Here is a 20,760-nt window from a genome sequence, read left to right on the forward strand (position 1 = left end):
CATTCAATGTGGAGTTTTTATTTTGACACCATGTGACAATCACCTACCCAGTCTATTATCAGCTATCTGTATTGCCTTGCATGATACTGTATTAAAATTATTCCGATATCCATATCGGGATATGTACATTTGCGATATTTAGATAAATTGGATATATCGTAGAGCCGTACTGCACCCAAGAATTTCACTCACTACTGCACATGTATATGGTTGTGACAATAAGTGATTTGATACTGTCACAGTAAGGAAATACATTTTTTTATTTTTTTACATTATATAGATTGATTTTAAAAACCACTGACCGATTAATCAGTTTCAGCCTTTTCCACCATAGATATAAAAATCGGCAAAATCCACAATCGGTCGACCTCTAACAGATGCACACTTCAAAAAGAAATTTTGTCTTGTCTCTGGCATAACGATACAAAACCACAATCTGCTGAATACATAGCGCTTACCTGTAGTCTCAATGTAACGAATGCACTTTTCAATGAAGAGTGGAATAGGTCGATCAGGTGTAACAACATTGGCCAAGGGAACTCCAAAGTAGTTACTCTCAATTGGTTTAGACAGCGAAGACTGGCGAGCCTTTGGCCGGGTTTTCTGCAAGATAAGATAAGAACAGGTTATTTGTTGGTAAAATTATACCTTTCCAATTAAGGTAGGTGCAACACACATACTGTATACATCTCTGTGAAACACACGCATAAAAATAAAGGGGTTAACCAAAAGAGGAAAACATACTCTGTTGGATGAGATTATAACTGCAAGTCTTTCCAAAGAGTAATGCAAGCAAGTATAGTACTTGCACTTGTTTTGCATCTCTGTTGCTCTTTATCTCACTTTGTATGTTTATGATGTCAAACACAAAGTGGAGTTTAGCTCTTCATGGTGTCCAAACACTAATGCAACTTGCCACATTATAATGAAATTCAACTTGTGTGTATATTGGCAACTTTACAATGACTTCGAATACAGCTGATTCAGTCAGAATTTAGAGTCAGATGTACATATACTGTAAGCTTATATGGACAAACAGGGTTGGAGAGAAACGGAATACATGTAACGGGATTACGTATTTAAAATACAAAATATAAGTAACTGTATTCCACTACAGTTACAATTTAAATCATTGGTATTTAGAATACAGTTACATTCAAAAAGTATTTTGATTACTGAAGAGATTACTTTGGATTTTATTGTCATTTGTTTCATTTAATATTTAGTCCTTTCAGATGGAAAACATTTATACATATAAATGATGCGATCCAAAGTGCATTTGAACAGCAGTGAAACACTTTCTTATGATGTGTTACATTCATACGAGCAGACATAGAAGTAAGTTTGAAGTAAGTTTGGAGCAGAAGAAATAGAAATAAACCTTGTGTAAATTGTCAGCTTTACGCTAAGCTAAAATGCTACTTCTAGCCATTTTACATGTACGTTACCAGGCACGATCATATTTTTTTATCAAGAAAATTCACGTTGGATCATAATTTCTTTTTTCTACTAAGACCTTTGATATTAGGGCAAAAATCATATTCTTGATAATAATTTTTGTATTGTTTTCCTGTAAAAATATCTAAAAATCCTTAAAACAGTTTTTAAGACCCTGCATTTTGTACCATTTAGCTGTGCAACGTCTAGCTGTTTTAAAGGAAGAGCTCGACTGGTCTGTGTGCGCTTCTCCAGAGTCTCTGCCCCAGACAGAATGTCACGGTGCGCTGTGTTGGAGCTTGTTGTTGTGACGATTTATGCCTATTTCCATTCAGCTCGGAGAGTCGCAATTTCCAACTTCCTACTGGGAAAAGTGCTATGGAACACCACTTTATGTCAGCCTTCCAACTTGGAAACTAATACGGAAAAATTTGAATATGATTCCACCCAGATGCAGGTGTGTGTCGTCACGAAAACATGCGGGCAGTGCACCCAGGGAGATTTACGATGATAACCATTCACTTTTATTAAATAATATCAATTAATGAGTCAAAGTTCCTAGTTTACATGAAAACAAAAAAATAGTTTGTTTAGCAAATGATTGCAGAGACAGGTGTTATACAGTAAAATATACTTTCTTTTGATTATTGTAAACCTTTAGAACAAACGCTAGCATTGCAGCATCATTTATCGGTTTGCTATGAGACGCCTCTGTTGACAACCAAGGTATCGCTGAAAATCAAACTAATCAATCTCAAAATTAAAAATAAGGCCCCTCTTTGACATGTTTGTCTAGTTGTCACTGAATTTCAAAATTAGTAAAAAAATCATGTCACGCATGATCATTATCGATCATCGTTTTCATGATCGATCATTGCTGTCAATTTCGAGTGCTCATTCCTAAAATAAGCAATTTTTTTTTCATGTACTTCCATCACAAATAGCTATATTGTGGTTTATACCACTACTGTTATATAAAATTACTCATACCATGATAATAGACTTAACATATTTTCTACCCCTAATCTCAACTACAGTGCTGTGTAGTAGTATTTGCCGTATTTGATTTCTTCTATTGTTTGTGTATTTTTCATACTAAATTGTTTTAGATCTTCAAATGAGAAAACAAAACAAAGGCAACCTAAGTAAACAACAATTTGATACAGTTATCAAATATATATATTTTTTTATTGAACCAAGAAAAGTTATCCAACACATATACCACCCATATAAAAACGAACTTCCCACTTAAACTTAATAGCTGGTTGTGCCACCTTTAGCAGCAACAACTGCAACCAAATGCTTCCGATAACTGGAGATCAGTCTTTCACAACACTGTGGTGGAATTTTGGCCCCCTCTTCTTTGCAGAACTGCTTTAGTTCAGCCACACTGGAGAGTTTTCGTGCATGAACTGCCCGTTTATGGTCGTGCCACAGCATCTCAAATGGGTTAGAGTCAGAACTTTGACTAGACCATTCCAAAACTTAAATTTAGCTTCTTTTGAGCCATTCAGAGGTGGACTTACTCCTATTCTTTGGATCATTGTCTTGCTGCATAATCCAGTTGCGCTTGAGCTTCAGCTCACAGACTGATGACCGGACGTTCTCCTTTAGGTTTTTCTAGTAGAAAGCAGAATTCATGTTTCCCTCAATTATTGCAAGTCGTCCTGGCCCTGAAGCAGCAAAGCATCCCCACACCATCACACTACCACCACTATGCTTGACCGTAGGTATAATTTTCTTTTTGTGGAATTCTGTGTTTGATTTACGCCAGATGAAATGGACCCCTGTTTTCCAAACAGTTCCACTTTCGACTCAGTCCACAGAACATCCTCCCAAAAGCTTTGAGGATCATCAAGGTGTGTTTTAGCAAAATTCAGATGAGCCTTAATGTTCTTCTTGGTTAGCAGTGGTTTTCACTTCACCACCCTTCCTTGGATGCCATTTTTGGCCAGTGTCTTTCTGATAGTGGAGTCATGAACAGTGACCTTTATTGAGGTGAGAGAGGCCTGCAGTTCTCTGGATGTTGTCCTTGGCTTTTTTGTGACTTCCTGGAGTTGTCGCTGTGCTCATGGAGGAATTTTGGAAGGTCAGCCACTTCTGGGAAGGTTCACTACTGTGCCAATTTCTCTCATTGTGGTTCTCTGGAGTCCAAGAGCCTTTGAAATAGCTTTGTAACCCTTCCCAGACTGATGTATTTCAATCACCTTTTTCCTCATCATTTCTGGAATTTCTTTCGACCTTGGCATAGTGTGCTACTGGGTGAGACCTTTTAGCCAACTTCATGCAGGTGTTGATTAGATTGACCAGGGCTGGCAGTAATCAGGCCTTGGTGTGTCTAGTCCAGCTGAACCCCATTATGAACACGGTTTCATAGATTTAGGGACTTAGTGACTAAGGGGGCAAATACTTTTTCCCACAGGCCCAGTTGGTATTGGATAACTTTTTTGCTTCAATTAATAACATTATAATTTAAAAAATGTATTGTGTGTTTACTCAGATTGCCTTTGTTTTATGTTAGATTTTGTTTGAATATTTGAAACAATTTAGTATAAGATATACACAACAACAGAAGAAATCAGGATTATACTGTACTTTCACAGCACTACATGTGACATTCTACATTGTGGTACACTGGCCAGGAATTTTGATTTTGAAGTTCTGCACACACTGCTCAGACCACCCTTGCTACCACCTCCCTTCCCAAAATGCATTGCTGAAGTCAGAGAATCACGGCTGGCTGGTCAGTGTGTCTGCAGTACTGTCAGACAGAGAAATAGCCATGATGCTTATTAGACCAATCTCTGTCTGCTTCATAGCTAGCAGGCATGCCAGCTTCCTGATATATCTAATAGAATTCCTACATATTCCTGCTGTACAAAACTCTGCTTTTCATATATTCAATAGCTAATACATACACTGGAAAAAATAAATAACAAATGTTTTTTCTTAATCAGTATTGTTGTCTAATTTTACAGTACAAAAAAACAAAAACAATTACCCTTAAAACAAGATTTAGTTGAGAATCAAACAGTGAAGCAAACAGAGTTTCCAGAGAAGACTTTTAGAACTTTTTTCAGAGAGCAAATTTAGGATTAAGTGTATTTTTCTTAACCCACTGGCAAATAGTTGAAGCATAAATCTAACAACACTAAGTGAGGTTTACTCTTTGAACAAGAAAAAGATAAGCCAGTGGGGTAAGAAAAATAAACTTAATTCAAGATAATATTCAAGATATTCTCTGAAAACAAGTTTGATTTTGTTAGTACACAGTTTTGCTTTTTAATTTTTGTGTTAAGATATTTGATTGAGTAAAAGTGAAATATTAAATAATAATGAACCACTCCACAATTGTCTCCCTCTTCCATCTCTCTCATTTTACAGCCTCACGTTTCCTTTTCTTTTTTTCAGATCAGACAAATCCCCACTGACTCTCAACAGACGTTTACATAATTACCACCCTCCCCGATTCAAGCCCTCATTAAAGAATCTATGCTCCAATTAAATTTCACAGGGAGTACTACTGGCATGGCAATGTTATGCAAAAGTAATGTTTACTCTGCAATGCAGGTCACACAGCCATGGGACGTGAACACAGACAGCAATACACTTAGGCTGAGGCACACAGCAAACCAGCTAAGTCAGGTCTCTGACAATTGCTCCACCCCAACTCCTCTCTCTAGCAACTTCAGGCATGATAGGACTCTCCAGTAGTGCAGCAAGTATGAAGTATCTGATTTTCAGTTATGTCTCACTAACATCACACTCCATGCACAAAGCACACGCAGTGTTGTGTAACTTGACATAGCAACCAGTCCCCTGGTAGTCTCAGCCTCAGATGGCACACCCACAGTCGGTCCACAGACTGCCTGATGGATCTTGCATATAAAAATGGAAAACACTTTCTCAATCAAGTAAGCTCTAATCTGATTGGCTGACTTTAAGCAACTTTAAGTTCACCTAGAAACAAAGTCATACTTATAAGGTACTGAGTTTATACAACGATCACTTTTTATTAAAATTATTATTACTGGATTTGCCAGGTTTGCAACATTAAATCTTTTAAAGATGTTACATTTTAGGCATTTCTGTCAAAGTGGTTGTTTCTTGGCCAGAATAAGCTGCAGTATGGACCAGATACTTCTGTGGTTTTGTCAAAGTTCTGTACCATGCGACCTCTCCTTACTCACTTGTGCAATTTTAACAGAAGCATAAGAATGTAAATAGGTGATGCAGGAACTTAAAAAATTCCACTTGTTGGGCGAGGAGATTTTAAAACATTTCCGGGCTTTCTGTCCAACAGTCTACGAAAAAGAGAATGCAGATGGCATTAAAACTGGAAAGGCCTATTCTAACTCTTATAATCAGAAAGAGATAGTCTTTGTTGAACAGAACTTAAACCAGTTCAGACCCCTAGGGCTAATGGGCTGCTATGCTTTTTTATGGAGTTCTATGGATACTTCCCATAAGGCAACTGATGCAAGCAAGGTGATTTAACCCAATGGCCTCATTCTAACCCCACTGAAGTAATAAAGACACTGCTGTGCAATGAGAAGCATGGTCTCTATCCACTCATGTACCCTTAGGCTGTCACATTCTCTGTGAGAACAGTAGCCACTGAAATTGCTGCTTGTGTTAAAACAGAGTATTATTGGAGTGACTGACATAATGGTATTCCCTGGTGATGCAACAGAATGATTCTTGGCCAAAACCAAAAATTCTCAACACGCTAAGCTGAAAACTAAAACCAAAAAATTTTAAAGTTACATTAGACATTGTTTGGAATAACTATAAATTCAGTGATTACACAAACTTCCTTCCATTGGCCTGACTTTACAGTAACATCTAGGATCAACATTTAAAATACTGTTTAAATATAATGAAAACTGTTTAGAAGAAACAGTCCAGTTATGCATTTGTCAGTTTTGAATCGAGTATGGTATGGTATACATTTATTTGTATAGGGACAGAAAGACTAAAAAAGATTTGTACATAGAGATTCTAGCATTTGCTAATTCACATCTCAGGTCCCTAGAAAGGCCTTTAAAAAAGAGGGAGAAATAAAGAGATATTTTAATTATGTCACACACTGTGCGTGCACAAGTAGGAAATGTAAATATACAATGCAATATGCATTCAATAGTGTTCGGTGTTCACGTGAATTTCTCTGTGTACATCTTATCACACATTATACAGAGCAGGAGTGCTCATCAGTTGTAAACACATGCTCTTTTCGGCAAGATCATCATCATTTAACATGGATAATTTTTTGTGCACATCACTTTGTTTCCATGTGAATGAATGAATGAATGAATGAGAAAGAACGAACGAACATCTATGTAAACTCTGGAAAAAAAACTGAAAGTAACAAAACTGCCCTCGCAATTCAAAATACTGTATGGGGGCATAAATACTCCTATAATGAAGTCCTCTATTTAGGCATACATGCTGTTCAAATATTTTCTATTATTATATTATATTATATATTATTGTATTAAGTAGATGTTAATGTTTATTGAATTTATGGGTAAGGGTGATGAATTCTCAATCTAGTTATTCATATTGGGAATTTATGTTAATTGATTCAATAGTTTACAATTTCATTAATTTTCATATAAAAGATAGAATGTATATTTAAAAAAAATGAAAACAAGAGGGCAAATATTGCCCTTTGAAAAAATAATTTCTGACCCTGCTGTGAAATATAACATTTCTATAAAATAATTAATGTGTCAAACTGGCCATATCTAAATTGAACAAGTCTTTTAAGCAGAACTATGTTCCAAGTTCTAATCACAGTGCATATGATCCCATTGCACTTGAGTACACAGAGATGGCCTTGTGTGTTTAAATAAAAAATAAAAAATAAAAAACACAATGGAAAAAAAATCAAAAGATATAAAGAAGTAGAAAACAACCACTTAATCTACAAATAATGTGAAGCTAAACGTGCCAATGGCAATGAAATTTTGCCCCACAAAAGTAGAGCAGTAGGGTATTTCTGATTAAGCAAGTTCCGCTGCACTTGCTGCATTTGAAATGCTGCAACAGAAGTGAGAAATCAATATCTAAATCGGTACAGTGCTGGACAGGCACCAAAACACTTGCTGACTTTTTATATCAAATGCATTTATCCACAGATAATTGAGGATCAGCAAAATGCAGTATTACCATTTTCTTTTTAGGATTGCTCATGTAAACGAACACATTCACAGAAACATGCACACAGCAAGATACATCATTTAGACATAGCATAGCACACATAACTGATGGTTTGATTACTTGTTTTAAATCCATCTATATTCATAAATGCTTAGAGGATATTTAATCATTGTTCTTACCCAAAACAGCATAAATGAAAAAATGGCATAGTTCTCAGCAAGTCTAGCGAATGTTAACCTTTATTAAATCAACTATTGTCACCTTCAGAGAACAAAGTTAGCTTGTAGGTGTTCATTCATTTATGTAAAGATTCCTAACATGCATGACACAAAATTTTACCTTTGTAGTTCTGCGCAGACTTCTCAAGATATTCCTTCTTTTTGGGTCCTCGCCTTCCTCATTTAGGGAGCTGTCCCCTTTTTGTGCCCCAAGCTCATCCTCTTTAGTCTTGGGGAGGCCCCCAAGCTCATCATCACTGCCGATGAAACTTGTGCGGAAGCTGCTAAACTTGCCCAGGCGTTTGGAGCGATCACGGTACAGACGAGGTTTTATTCCAAGAGCAGACAGTTTTCGTCTACGCTCTAATGAACTGCTATCAGCCTCACTGTCCGAGCCATTGCCAGCACCGTTAGCATGACTCTTGTTTGCGTTGCGAATAGTTATGATCTTGCCCTGTGTGCTATCATGTGGTACAGAATAAATATTCTCCTCTGTAGGACGAGGCTTTGCTACTGCATCCATGGGCTCGGCATAGTCAGATGGATCATAACCACCTTCACTTCCTGGTGGCCAGGTGACCGACGGTAATGAGCGCCTGTTAACCCCCAAGTCCATGTACGAACTGTAGTTTGGAGGTTTGGGGATGTCGAAGGTGACATTGGGCTTTGGTCGCACCTGAGGTGGGACTTTGTTGTTTAGCTTGTTTTCAAAGGTAGTGATCTCAGAGAAAAGTGAGAAGGCATCACCTTCCAGATCAGGGAGCTTGAAACCTCCAACATGAGTCAAGGTGCAATCATCTCTAAGGGTGGGATAAGGTGAGGAGGGCTCAATGTCATCTTCTGAGTCCAGCAAAGTGGTGCTTGGAGAGCTACATCGAGGTGAAGAAACATTCTCATTAGTGACATTCTCTGCAACATTGTCATACATGTGTGTTGCCTCAACAATGGTTCTTTTCTCCACTACCTCCTTGAAGAATGGCTGGAAGTGGTCCATCCGATGCAAGCCTCCCACGACCCCACCAGGTCCACAGATCACAGAGCTGAAACGGCCCTCAATATCATGAGCCAATTCCTCCATTTGGACAAGCTGTTCCCGGACTGCCTCAGATTCTGCAAGTTCTGACTGAGACTCTGCAACGGCAAGCAGCTGAACTGGAATAATGTCCTGGACCTCACATAGGAAGGCACAAAGGGTTTCCATGGAAGCTTTTCGTTTGGCTGAGTATACTGCTATGTAACCATGCACTAATCTGCTTTTACGCAAGGAGAAAGATGAGTGATAAGATAGCACAGCTAGATCAATGCTTTGCCTTTGGCCACCAACAGATAAATCCAGCATCACTGATGTTCCACTGGAAAGACTGGAAGAAGGCCGACAATGCTGGGGCAGCAAGAATGGTGAAAGAAGCTGGTCAACATCATAAGTGTCACCACACATGAGACACATTACGATTCGCAAGTCAGCCTCTAATGCCTGCTGAGAGTCTCTGAAACTTGCAAGTGGAGGCAATAAGGGTGGGGAGCTACTTCCTAGACTAACTGCGGGTCTCCGAGTGTCTAAGAGACCTTTAAGAACCTGGTTTAAATGCTTTTCATTTATATTACGGCCATAGCCTACACCTGGAGAAGCAGGCTCCAAATAACTGCACTGAAATTTGCCTGCAACTTGCTGACCATGTTGAATCAGGCTTTGAGCAGTTTCACCTCCAATGTCTGCAATTGAACCCACACCCCTTTTGGTGACCAACAGAAGAGACAAAGGGAGCTGAACCAGGCTACTGTCCCTTCGACCTATGGTTGATTCCCGTAATTTCTCAATGCTGTCAACAATGTAGGATAAGGATTCCTTGGAGTTGTAGAGGCAGAGGCACCCATGTGGAGAAAAAGTAGGGGTGTGGAAGGAGTTCACTGGAAAGCATACATTTCCCTCTATAGGTCGAAGAGCCAGTTCATAAGTCCTTCCATCTAGCATGTACCGTTCATCATTGGTGCACAGTGCTCGGATCTCGTTAGCTAACTCTCTTGCAAGTCCATCTTTGCCAAGAATTACAAGATTAATTCTATCTACCTTCCCCTCACCAAACTGGGATTTTGTGTTCCCCTCAAAGGAATATCGTGTGGGAAAACGAAGGGCTAAAAGTTGCTCGATTTTGCCATCCACACAATGAGGACTGCTGGGACATGTTTCCTTGGTAGGATGGTAGACAAAATGGATATGCTTGAGCACCAGGGCATCTCTCTCAGCCTGAAGCTTTTGGAGGGCCTTAAACCTCTGCTCCTCTCCAAGAACCTCCTGGATGGCACCCATTTTTTCCTTACTGGGCTTAGCATCAACTTCAAGCTCATAGAACAGCTCTGAGTACTCCAGTAAAAGTTCTTGGAAGTCCTCTTTGGCTTGGTCAACAATAACCTTCTGGTGTTTGCTATAGATACCAAGGTACTCTGGCTCATCTAGCCACTGATAAAACTCCTCATTCATAATGAAGCTACGGGCTTCCTCCCAGGGTTTGCCAGGTGTAACAAATGGTGATGAAGCAAGTTTCTCTTTGAAATCCCATCGCATCTCTGCCCGCTTTCGCTCATTATGTAGGTGCTCTAAGTGATTCTCATAGATTGCCTCTGCTGCTGGGGTTTCCAAAAGGTCCTGGGGAATACGCTCATCTTCCATGTTGTCAATGTGTGGTGTAGTTTCCCACGGTGTGTCATCCAACACAACAAACCAGTGAGAGAACTCACGCTTAGTCTCTAGAACTTTTTGTACTCCTGACCAGCTCAGGTGATCGATCTCATCCAGGTCTGCAACCAAGCAGTTGAGAGCTTGTGGGAGAGTGCTGAGATACATTCTGCGCCGCTTTTCTATGTGCTCCTGCTTGAGCCTGTGCACATGTTGTTGAAATAACTTCTTGGCTTTGGAAGTACCCTCAAGGAAGACATAGTCTTTGTACTCAGGGGAAGTCTGCATTCTGCGGTTGATGTTGGGCCATGTCTCATTATGGTTCTTCACAATACGGCTGATCAGCCACTCGTAGCGATCCTTGGCGGATGCTATCTGCTGACTCTGCTGTTTCAGGGCTTCAAAGTAAGGAATTATCTTAGGTTTCCCTCGACTCTTATCTATCAACTGCACCAAGGTAAGGAAGGCCAAGTCAACATTAACATTAGAGCGTGCAGAAGTCTCAACAACCTGCAAGTTTTTCTTGGTCAAGGCAAAGGTGTGAGAGTCTTTAATATACCGCTCAACCCCTTCATCACACTTAGTCAGCACAAGTACAACTGGCTTCTTGGTCTTAGCTAGCTGGTTATATAGATTGGTGACAAACTTCATCTGGTCATCAAAGTTACGGTTCATTCCCCTACTCACATCTACAGAGAGTAAGAATCCATCTACTAAAAGCTTGCCTTCAGGCATTTGCTTCTGCTCAAAGTCTTGTTCTAGCCCTAGCTGATCTGTACAGAAATACATTAGCTTCTCAGCAGAGGCCAGTTTGGTGGAAGCTGCCCGCTTGATATAGGGCTGTAAGGCAGTACTTCGATGTGGCTGGAACGTCTGGTCATCAATGAACTCTGTCTGCTCCACCACATGCATTCGGCACTCAGCACCCTCTTCCGACGTTCGTAACACCTCGCCCCAAAACAGGAAGTGGTCATTGTTTACCACTCTACCACCAAAGTCACTTGTGCTTAAAACAGATGTATGGTCCAAATAAAAATCATCAGCACTGGGGCGGACAAAGCGATTACAAAGGCAGGACTTGCCCACCCCGCACTGCCCCTTTTCTTTCTCGGTTCCGGACAAACCTACCACAACAAGGTTGTAGGTTGGTGCCCGGGCATCTTGTTTTTTTGCCATCATCACTGAATGACAGTGCTCATCTTGCTATTCCCAGAAGCTTTAATTTGAAAGCTGCTGGGCTGATATTCCATCCAAGTGCTTTCAGGCCTGGCAAAGTGAATTTCTAAAGATTCTGAAAGTTGCTTTTAGGGATTTTTTCATGCAGGGCCAGTTTGTCCAATGCCCTTAAAGGACAAATTTAAAATCCAGAGTCATTTGTCCATCCAAGTGTTTGGCAGAGGTTTAGAAGGGGAAGAATGGAGAGAGTGGGGGAGAAGAGGCACTGTGGATCTAGGCGGGTGAGCTGCAGGCAGTAATATTCCAGCCCATCTCCTCTCTTCAGGGGCTCTTTGACACAGTAGGTTTCAGGTTTGTCCACCCTGGATTGGACCCTGAAAGAAAGAAGCAAAAACAATGCACATTACATTTAGAAAAATAACAAAAATAATACTTTAAATAGAGCATAAAACAAAGTAAAACAATTAATCCATTACATTTACATCTTTAAAACATCAAAGACTGCCTGAAAATGTTATTGTTCTACTTTGATCAAATATAACTATTAAGTTTCTGCATCAAGCAGGATGTCTACATATTAGCTTTGATGCCAAGGACCCTTAAGGTTCATGCATAAAAACAGCAGTGGAAAAATATTGATACTATAATGAATACGACAATGAAATGAATTGCACAATGAAATGTTTCTGTGCCACAAACACTAATACAAGGCATCACATTCTAATCCGCAAACCCACTAGCTTACACACGCATAGATGAAAGCTGCAATAAGTGCTTCAGAGCTACAGTTGTTAATTAGAAAACTAGGGAAACCCAAATGACTAGAGGTGTGAATATTCACTGGTTTCAGGTTTCAATTCAAATAAGATTCAAAGGGTAACGATTATAAAATGATTCTCGATGCATCTTGTCCTCCAATTTCTTTTTTTCTTCAGTTTCTTCAAAAAAAAATGTTTTACTCTTTTTATTATTATTATTATTATTTCCTGTTTTTTTTCCCTTTCAGCTTTTAATTTAACAAATTTTTTCACAAATCTGAACGAGTCACTGTTCTTTTACAGTCAATATGAACTGTGAACAAAACATGGAATATACACAAGATTAAATAAATGGTTCGATAATTTAGTAGAGCATCACAATCTTTCAGTTTCTTTCTTTAGAACCTTATAAAAATATCTTAAAAGCACAAGAAAAAAAAATATTTTCTCTCTATCACAGTGTTTCTCAACTGGTGGGTTGTGACCCAAAAGTGGGTCACAGTTCTATTCGGACTGGGTCGCGGACAGCAGGGAAAGAATGGTTCTCCCACTGAAGATTTTGCGGTGGCTGCCCAAGTGATAGAGATTATTTAATGATAATATAATATTTAATGAAGAGATTATTTAATGATAATCTTGCATTCAGCTAAAGGCTTCTCATCTGCACTGCGATATTTTCGCGGCATTAAAGCATTCACACTAGTGTAACGGTAGGCCTACCAGGTCGCACTAATGATCTGCTCTGCTCTCTGATGCACACACGCAACTACAGGGCTTCCCTCGATATTGCGGTGCGCTGACCTCAAAACTGATGTGACCCAATTCAATTCTAGTGAGACTTTTCTAGTTTAAAGTGTTACGGAGGAAGTCGAACCTCTCAAACAGTAGGCAGCCCTGACATGCCAAACAGCACTGAGGAGGAAAAGAGCTACACTGTGCTATGTGCTAAAAAAAAAATTGTTACAAAACTGTTTCACGATTTTACATGAGTAAAAGTAACTGTTATATTTTTGACAAAATGTTATAGTTTCACATGAAATAATCTATAGGTAGAATCTATTAGACCTCATTTTATATCAACAGTGGCAGTTTCAAAATATGTTTCAGCTAGTATTTTTTTTCCATCAATATATAATTTATTATTATTATTAGCCTACTATTATTTAAGACTAGCTACATCCACCTAACCATGGTAATGAGGAGCCTTTCCTCCTGTGTAATTCTGTTTGAATGATGTTTGAAATTAGGAAACAAACGGGTTAATAATGGTCTCATAGCATATAAATAAATATGCTCTTACATTTTTAAAAGAGGGGAGAGAAAACTTCCTGTAGCTTTTGTTGTTGACATCAGTAGCAAAAATAATGTCACTTGATGCATGCCCTTTTACTTGAAAACCATGAACAAAACTATGCAAGATAAAAGGAAATGCGACTCAGGATACATTAAATACAGATTATGTTTTTACTATGGAAATCAAGTGGTGACGCACCAATGTAAAATCTGGGTCCCAAAGCAAAACCAGTTGAGAACCACTGCTCTTTCAAAACACACTGAATACTGTTAAATACTGTTAAATATTTGTATTTTTTTAGCTTGAAGCATTATTAATCATTTAGTAGTATTTAATTATGATTTAGAATTATTCTATGACATACCTATTCATTAATTTTTATATCCACAACTGGAAGTTGCTGGTCCGGGATGAGAGATATCTAGCCTATATCTGCTCCTATGAGAGTGCAGCTGTCAGCTTCTCCTCTCCTCACCTGCACAGGTGATAAAGTGGTTTAAATATCGAGGTTGTTGCTTCAGGAATGTATCAAGCAAGTATGCACTATTCCATCTGTTTGCTCTGCGCGTAGAAGATTGCAAGACCCCGTCGCAAACGCTATGATGGATTTCAAATCCCAGAGTTCATACAGATGCTTCAAAGTTAAATTCAAGGATTTTCAAGGACTTTTCAAGCACATTTTTATTTGTTTTCAAGGACTATGCTCGAGATGTCATTAAAACAAATCATTTTTGTTAATTTTAAATAAGAATATTTTAACCATTCAGTTATTTATTTTTTATAAAACACCACTTATTATAAGTACAACAATGAGCATCTTTAACTACATATTCTCTCAGTAATAATTCTTGGTTCATTCATGATGAAATTGATGTGCAACTGTAGTGTGCTCCCTTAAAACGCACTTTGCTTTCCAACAAAAGTGAATAACTGTGTCCGTAAACAGTAGTCCAGATGACTCGTGCTGTGTTCCATGTTTTCTAAAGTCACACAACAGATTTATGTGAGGAACTGTCCAAAGTTGCAAATGGGTCATTCTCAAAAAATGTTGACTTTCCAATTTACAAAATATTGAAATTTTCCATTTAGTTCAGTTTTTGCCAATAAACGCTGAGGGTAAACATTTTGTAACATGTTGACATACATTTTTATTCATAAAGGACAACTTGACTGTTGTTCTTTTATTATTTAATTTCCACAGTTTCACGAATGAAGCAAGTTAACACTAAGTTAACACTAATGAGGGTTAAATGGGTTACAACACCACATTTTGAGGGTTCAATGGGGTACAACACCAAAAATTTTTGTGTGAAAACATTAGTTAAAATGTGAATAACTTTTTAACATGCTGGGAAAAATCACTATATGCATATTTAAGCTGCCTCTGAACTTAAACCTTAAATTTTTTCTACAACTTTTTGTATTTAATAAAAAAAAAAAAAAAAGAAGAAAAAAAAAAGGTTTTAACATTGATAAAACCAATAACATGAAATCAAGGGACAAACATTCTTTTTAAATTATTATAATTATTAATAATAATTTTGTTTTGATTTTTTGCACACTTGTTTGGCCTTGCACTAATGCTTTTGTTAAAATGAAGTACAAAATAAATACACAAATAACTTTACATGTCATAGAAGTGGTGTACCAGAAGAAGGGAACAAGGATTTTTTCAGGCAATTAATTTCAAATATATTTTCTAAAAAAATTGCAAAACCATTTCAAGCCATTTCATATCATTAAAGGTTAGGTTATTAAAAAAAAAAAAAAAAAAAAAAAAAAAAACCTTTTAATTACATTTTTTTTCGCTATTTGAAAGCTTTTTCATGACTAAAAAAAAGTCAAGGGACATGTTTGTCAACATATTTTGATACTGACCCAAATTTTGTCAGAAATAACCTATTTTGTGAAACACAAAGCTTTCTTTACAGAAGGGGGCACTAGACGGCTCACAAAACTGAATCCTCCATTGATCTGCATTCAAATCATTCAAAACGTTTTACATCTCATATCATTTTTTCACTCTGGAGAGTAAATTTGAATTAAAACTGATAGTTGCAAGGATTCATACTTGTTAAATCCGCAACAGCAGTATCTATAAAATATATATTTTTTAAATCCTCCAGTAACACTTGATTGTGATTGGCCCATTCTGAACAGCCCTGCCAAATGTAACAAGTGCCACATGACAGCGCCGTCTATGCGCTGCCTGCTTCAGCAGTGGTCTAGTGGTCTGTCGTCGTGTTTTTCCGAAAATAAATACATTTCATTTATTAAATGATTTAAGCAACGTATTTTAAGATTTTCTATAATTCAAGAACTTTTTAAGCACCTCTTGGTAAAAATTACATTTGAAAAAGCCAAATTCAAGTACTTCAAGCACTTCAAGCACCTTGTACGAACCCTGAAATCCTTATCATCAGGTTTGTGAACTGTCCTGACAAGCAATTTACCGGAAATAAGCAAAAGCCAATGAAATGGAGAGCGTCCAAGAGTAGAGAAAGGCATTGGGAAAAAGAAAAAAAAAGAAATTAAACGAAAACATCACCCACGTCTCCCGAACCTGCTGTATTTCGGTGCAAATCAGTGCAATATTTGGCGCAAGCTCCTCTTTCATGTTGTTTGTTTGCATGTTATCATGAATAAACTCTCCCGTTGCTATGTGTGTGGGTTTGTGAAAGAATTTAGGGATTGTAGTTTCATTCGGCCACGAATGCTAATGTGTTTGAAACACCTAGTCTGCATACAGTCTTCTTTGTGTGCTTGACTTTAGTCTATGCGCTTAATGCACGTCTTTGTTTCTATATCTGTCTCTGGTGCGCGCCACTGCGACTTTATAGGGAGCTCTGCACATTGGCTGCTTTCAATCGTCTCTATTTTTCTCAAAAAGATTTTGCAATATAAAAAATTATCAACACCACTGACTTTTTGAATGACAATATTGGTTTTATTAATGGCCAATGTCGATATCTTAAGAGCAGGGAGGTCGATAGGCTGATGTAATGCCAATAAATATGATGTCACACAATTTAATATGATAGTAAATTTCATGTACAGAATCTTCAATCAAAAAAAAATTTAAAAAAATGAACTTTTATTTTTCATTATTTTCACACAATTCACTCAAATGTCAACTTTGCAATAATAGAAAAAACATTTGTGTATATATATATATATATATATATATATATATATAGTTTAGATAGATGGTAGATAGCTGCTTCTCCTGGTTTGTTTTGTCATATAGGGCTAAGCGATATGGCTACAAAATTACATCTCAGTATTTCTTCAGCCTATTGAATATATCCAAAATGTTTAATACATGAGGCAAAGGGCCTGGGTAGCTCAGCGAATAAAGACGCTGACTACCACCCCTGGAGTCACGAGTTCGAATCCAAGGTGTGCTGAGTGACTCCAGCCAGGTCTCCTTAGCAACCAAATTGGTCCGGTTGCTAGGGAGGGTAGAGTCACACCGTGGTCGCTATAATGTGGTTTGCTCTCGGTGGGCTGCGTGGTGAGTTGTGCGTGGATGCCGCGGAGAATAGGGTGAAGCCTCCACATGTGCTATGTCTCCGCGGTAACACGCCCAACAAGCCACGTGATAAGATGCGTGGATTGACGGTCTCAAATGAATAGGCAAATGAGATTCGTCCTCCGCCACCCGGATTGAGGTCACTACAAGTCACTACGCCACCACAAGGACCTAGAGCACATTGGGAATTGGGCATTCCAAATTGGGCAATATATATATGCACACACATACGAGGCAAAAATGTAGTTTAAAATAAGGAAGCCATGTTTTCTACAGTTTTTCACTATATGAACAAAGGGGGGGGGGGTCGCACTCCGGACACGTCTGGCGGACGACATGGCGTGTTCTAAAATTCGAAACAATTGAAATGTACACAAACCGTCGCCACCACTCAGCGTCTGTCGATGGCGCCCACCTACAACTCCGGAGGCTGCTCAAATTTCTGCCGTGCCACGGAGCGCAACTCAAATATTTTCCATTAAATTCAACCCAAATCATTATCAATGGACATATATTATTTACTCTAGCCTTGTTCATTCTTTAAAAAGGGGAAAACCTTGCGAACGTTTGTGTGTACTGTCTGCCACATGAACTGCATCGACGTGCCCTGTGTTTGATACCTGTGCCGTGTCCTAGCGGCGTGACGCTTCTCGTCCGGTGTGCGACTGCCTTGAGAGAATGATATTAAATCATTATTTACCTTGTATTTTTATATACTTCTATTTTTACCAAAACATTTTTTGTGAATAAACAGGGTGTGCAAAAATTAAAACTCACTTTTTGGAAGCCATTTGAATATTGTTGTAACAGGGCTAAGGACAGTGCGATGGCCCGGGGCCATCTGTTAGAGAGAACTGTCACTTGCCGGATTGGGCCAGTGCTAGACTTATAACGTTGGTGCAAGGTGAAAACAAGTGAGAGAGCACCAAAATTAAATGGATAAATCCTAGAAAAAATCCTTAGCGTTGAGCCCTGTATAATACTGAATTATTAATGTGGGACCCAGTCAAGTTTATTGTTATAATATAATGCTGAATTATTATTTTGAGGATTAGATTTGCTTTATACAATATATTTCTGTCGTATTTACCTTCAAATGAAGCTTTTATTTTGACAGAAAATGTGCAGTGTGAGTTTGACAGTTTACAGTTTTCCTTATTACAAGTCTGGTGAAATGCTGTCATCGCCTCCTTTTCTGTTATAAGACAACTGTGTGGAGTTTTTAGATCTGTTTAATAAATTGCAGCGGTACAGATGTTTGGAATTGATTGAAGGAGTGAACCTGCAGAACTTTGCTTTCACAATGCACGGGAACTGCTCTGAGACACTGACATGGCCGGGATAGCCTTCTTTTAGTGTCACAGACTGACCCACGCAGCATTCATGAGCCAGAGAGACCAGATCCAGACTGATATAATATACACTCTACAGGAAGAAATATGAGAATACGAAGAATGAAATGCGCAACCCCTCTACACATTATGAGCTCATGCGCATCTGTTCAGGGACTGGGACTGCTAGAATGAGACTTTGTTGCACACTGGTCTATTATTATGGTAACACGATGGCACTTAAAGGTGCTGTAAGCGATTTCAGCCATTCTACTTCCACGAAACGGAGCCGTTGAATTAGCCACGCCCCCTCTTTCCAAAACCCTGCACTCCAAAGATAAAAAATTAGCTTTATTGAAACCAACATCGTGCAGAAACGGTTGTTTAAAACAACAGCAGCAAAATAGCACCCTCAACAGACAACTGTTACGAACAACATGGCTTAAAAATAGCAGTAAGCCTCAATAATTCACTGCAACTACAATACTATGAGATAGGGTTGGGCGATATGACAATATATGTCGTGGCAATGAGATAAATTGTCATTCGACAGAGATTTTGCTATATCGTGTATATCATGATATGTAAATATTCATGTGCGCAGCGTGACCATATCTATCAGTGGGCATGCTTTACGTGAAACTGAAACCAGGATTGAGCGGGGGATGAATTCACCAGTTATTTGCGCATGCTGGTTTAACGCCAGATTCACTAAAGGAATTATGCAGATCAGTCAACGGCGCAAACATGCCCACAAACTAGTGGCTGATTCTTTGCAATTCTGATTTTGCGGGCAGGTTCCGAGCACTCTACAGCGGAGGAGGCAGAAGTCCACCGTGATCTGACTGACCAGACACCTGAATCATCTCTTTAACATGCCAAGCTGTGCTTTACTACACTGCACATCTGTACATCTCCATCATTTGATTACATTTTGCTGATATAATCAAAAGAAAAGTTAAGAAAATGAAGAGGAGCTTATTAAAACAGGTGCGACATCTGGATCACAAAAGCTGACAGAGATTAGAAAAAATTAATATGCAAACTGTCACGCGATGATAATCACTTGTGGTACTACAAACAATCTGTTTTAACATTTTAAAATGAAGTACGCTAAAGAATGTTATGAAAGCCAAAAGATGGGCTCGTTATTATGTTAACCTATTTTTACTGGTTTTCCAGAAGAAGAAACAAATACTATAAATCGCAATATACAGTATATCGTCATCGTGATCTAAAATGACTCGTATGGTGATATACGATTTTGGTCATATTGCCCACCCCTACTACGAGAACGTGTAAAATGATTGACAGGTTGAAAGTAGGGATGTGCGAGGCTAGTCCACTAGTCGACTAAACGGTTCTGATGCTGATAGTCGACACTGGAATTACTAGTCGGTTAATATTTTTCCCCATTAATCTGTTCAACATTTTTAAACATTTATGTTTGGCTTTATATTTTTATAGAAGCTGCACTTAAATGATGGTCATATTAATGTTGCACATTTTAAATATAATTAATACAAGTATTATTGAACAAAAGAGGATATTTGGAGCAGATCCATAGTTTCATTTCACCTCAGGCTGAGTGTGCTTCTTCCCTCTCTTACTCTTGGCATACGCTGAAAAATGTCCTCTCGCTAGACAAGCAAACTCAGCAAAGTAGCTGTGAAATCACATCGGTGGTGGTGCGGGAAGCGGATGTTTACACATTTGAGTCATCTTGAAATCTGTGCGTGCTTGTAAGTTATTTTTCCGTTGTGCAGGCTTTTTTAAGAGCATGATTGTAGCCTCAGGTGAGTCAAGTCCCATCTTTCCCCAGACCATGTTGATGTGTTAATTTTGCTCAAAAAAAATTTATGATTTTAAGTAGCCTAGAAAATGATTTAGGCTAGGAATGCTATTTTTTTTTAATCTGCTGATTAAGAAGGCTATTTTCAATGAGGTGTTGACTGCCGATCTTTTCCTCTGTGCGCACGTCATGTTTAGAATACATTAGGTTTATTGTAGGCTTCATCACAAGCCTATATTTTCTATCCTATATAGCTATTTTTTTTTAACATCATAACTGTTATTGGTTAACGTTCTTTACAGAACATATGGCATATTAGATCAATGGCTTATGTCGTGAAATACGCACAAGCTTTTTTCTCTCGAATATTTGCCTTAGCCTACCTG

The 20,760-nt window shown here is 38.4% G+C and overlaps 1 protein-coding gene across 1 annotated transcript in view; it reads right to left on the reverse strand.

Annotated features, from left to right (window-relative positions):
* arhgap35a (Rho GTPase activating protein 35a) overlaps window positions 1–20,760 on the reverse strand; it is a 134,902-nt gene that overhangs the window by 43,980 nt on the left and 70,162 nt on the right. The window contains exons 2-3 of the mRNA XM_051678648.1: window positions 7,939–12,041; window positions 459–603 (exon numbers count right to left, since the gene is read on the reverse strand). Coding sequence (XP_051534608.1) covers window positions 459–603; window positions 7,939–11,670 — 3,877 coding nt within the window. The 5' untranslated portion in view covers window positions 11,671–12,041. The remainder of the gene's footprint in view (window positions 1–458; window positions 604–7,938; window positions 12,042–20,760) is intronic.

This window comes from Myxocyprinus asiaticus, chromosome 39, assembly GCF_019703515.2.
Source record: "Myxocyprinus asiaticus isolate MX2 ecotype Aquarium Trade chromosome 39, UBuf_Myxa_2, whole genome shotgun sequence".
Taxonomy (NCBI): domain Eukaryota; kingdom Metazoa; phylum Chordata; class Actinopteri; order Cypriniformes; family Catostomidae; genus Myxocyprinus; species Myxocyprinus asiaticus.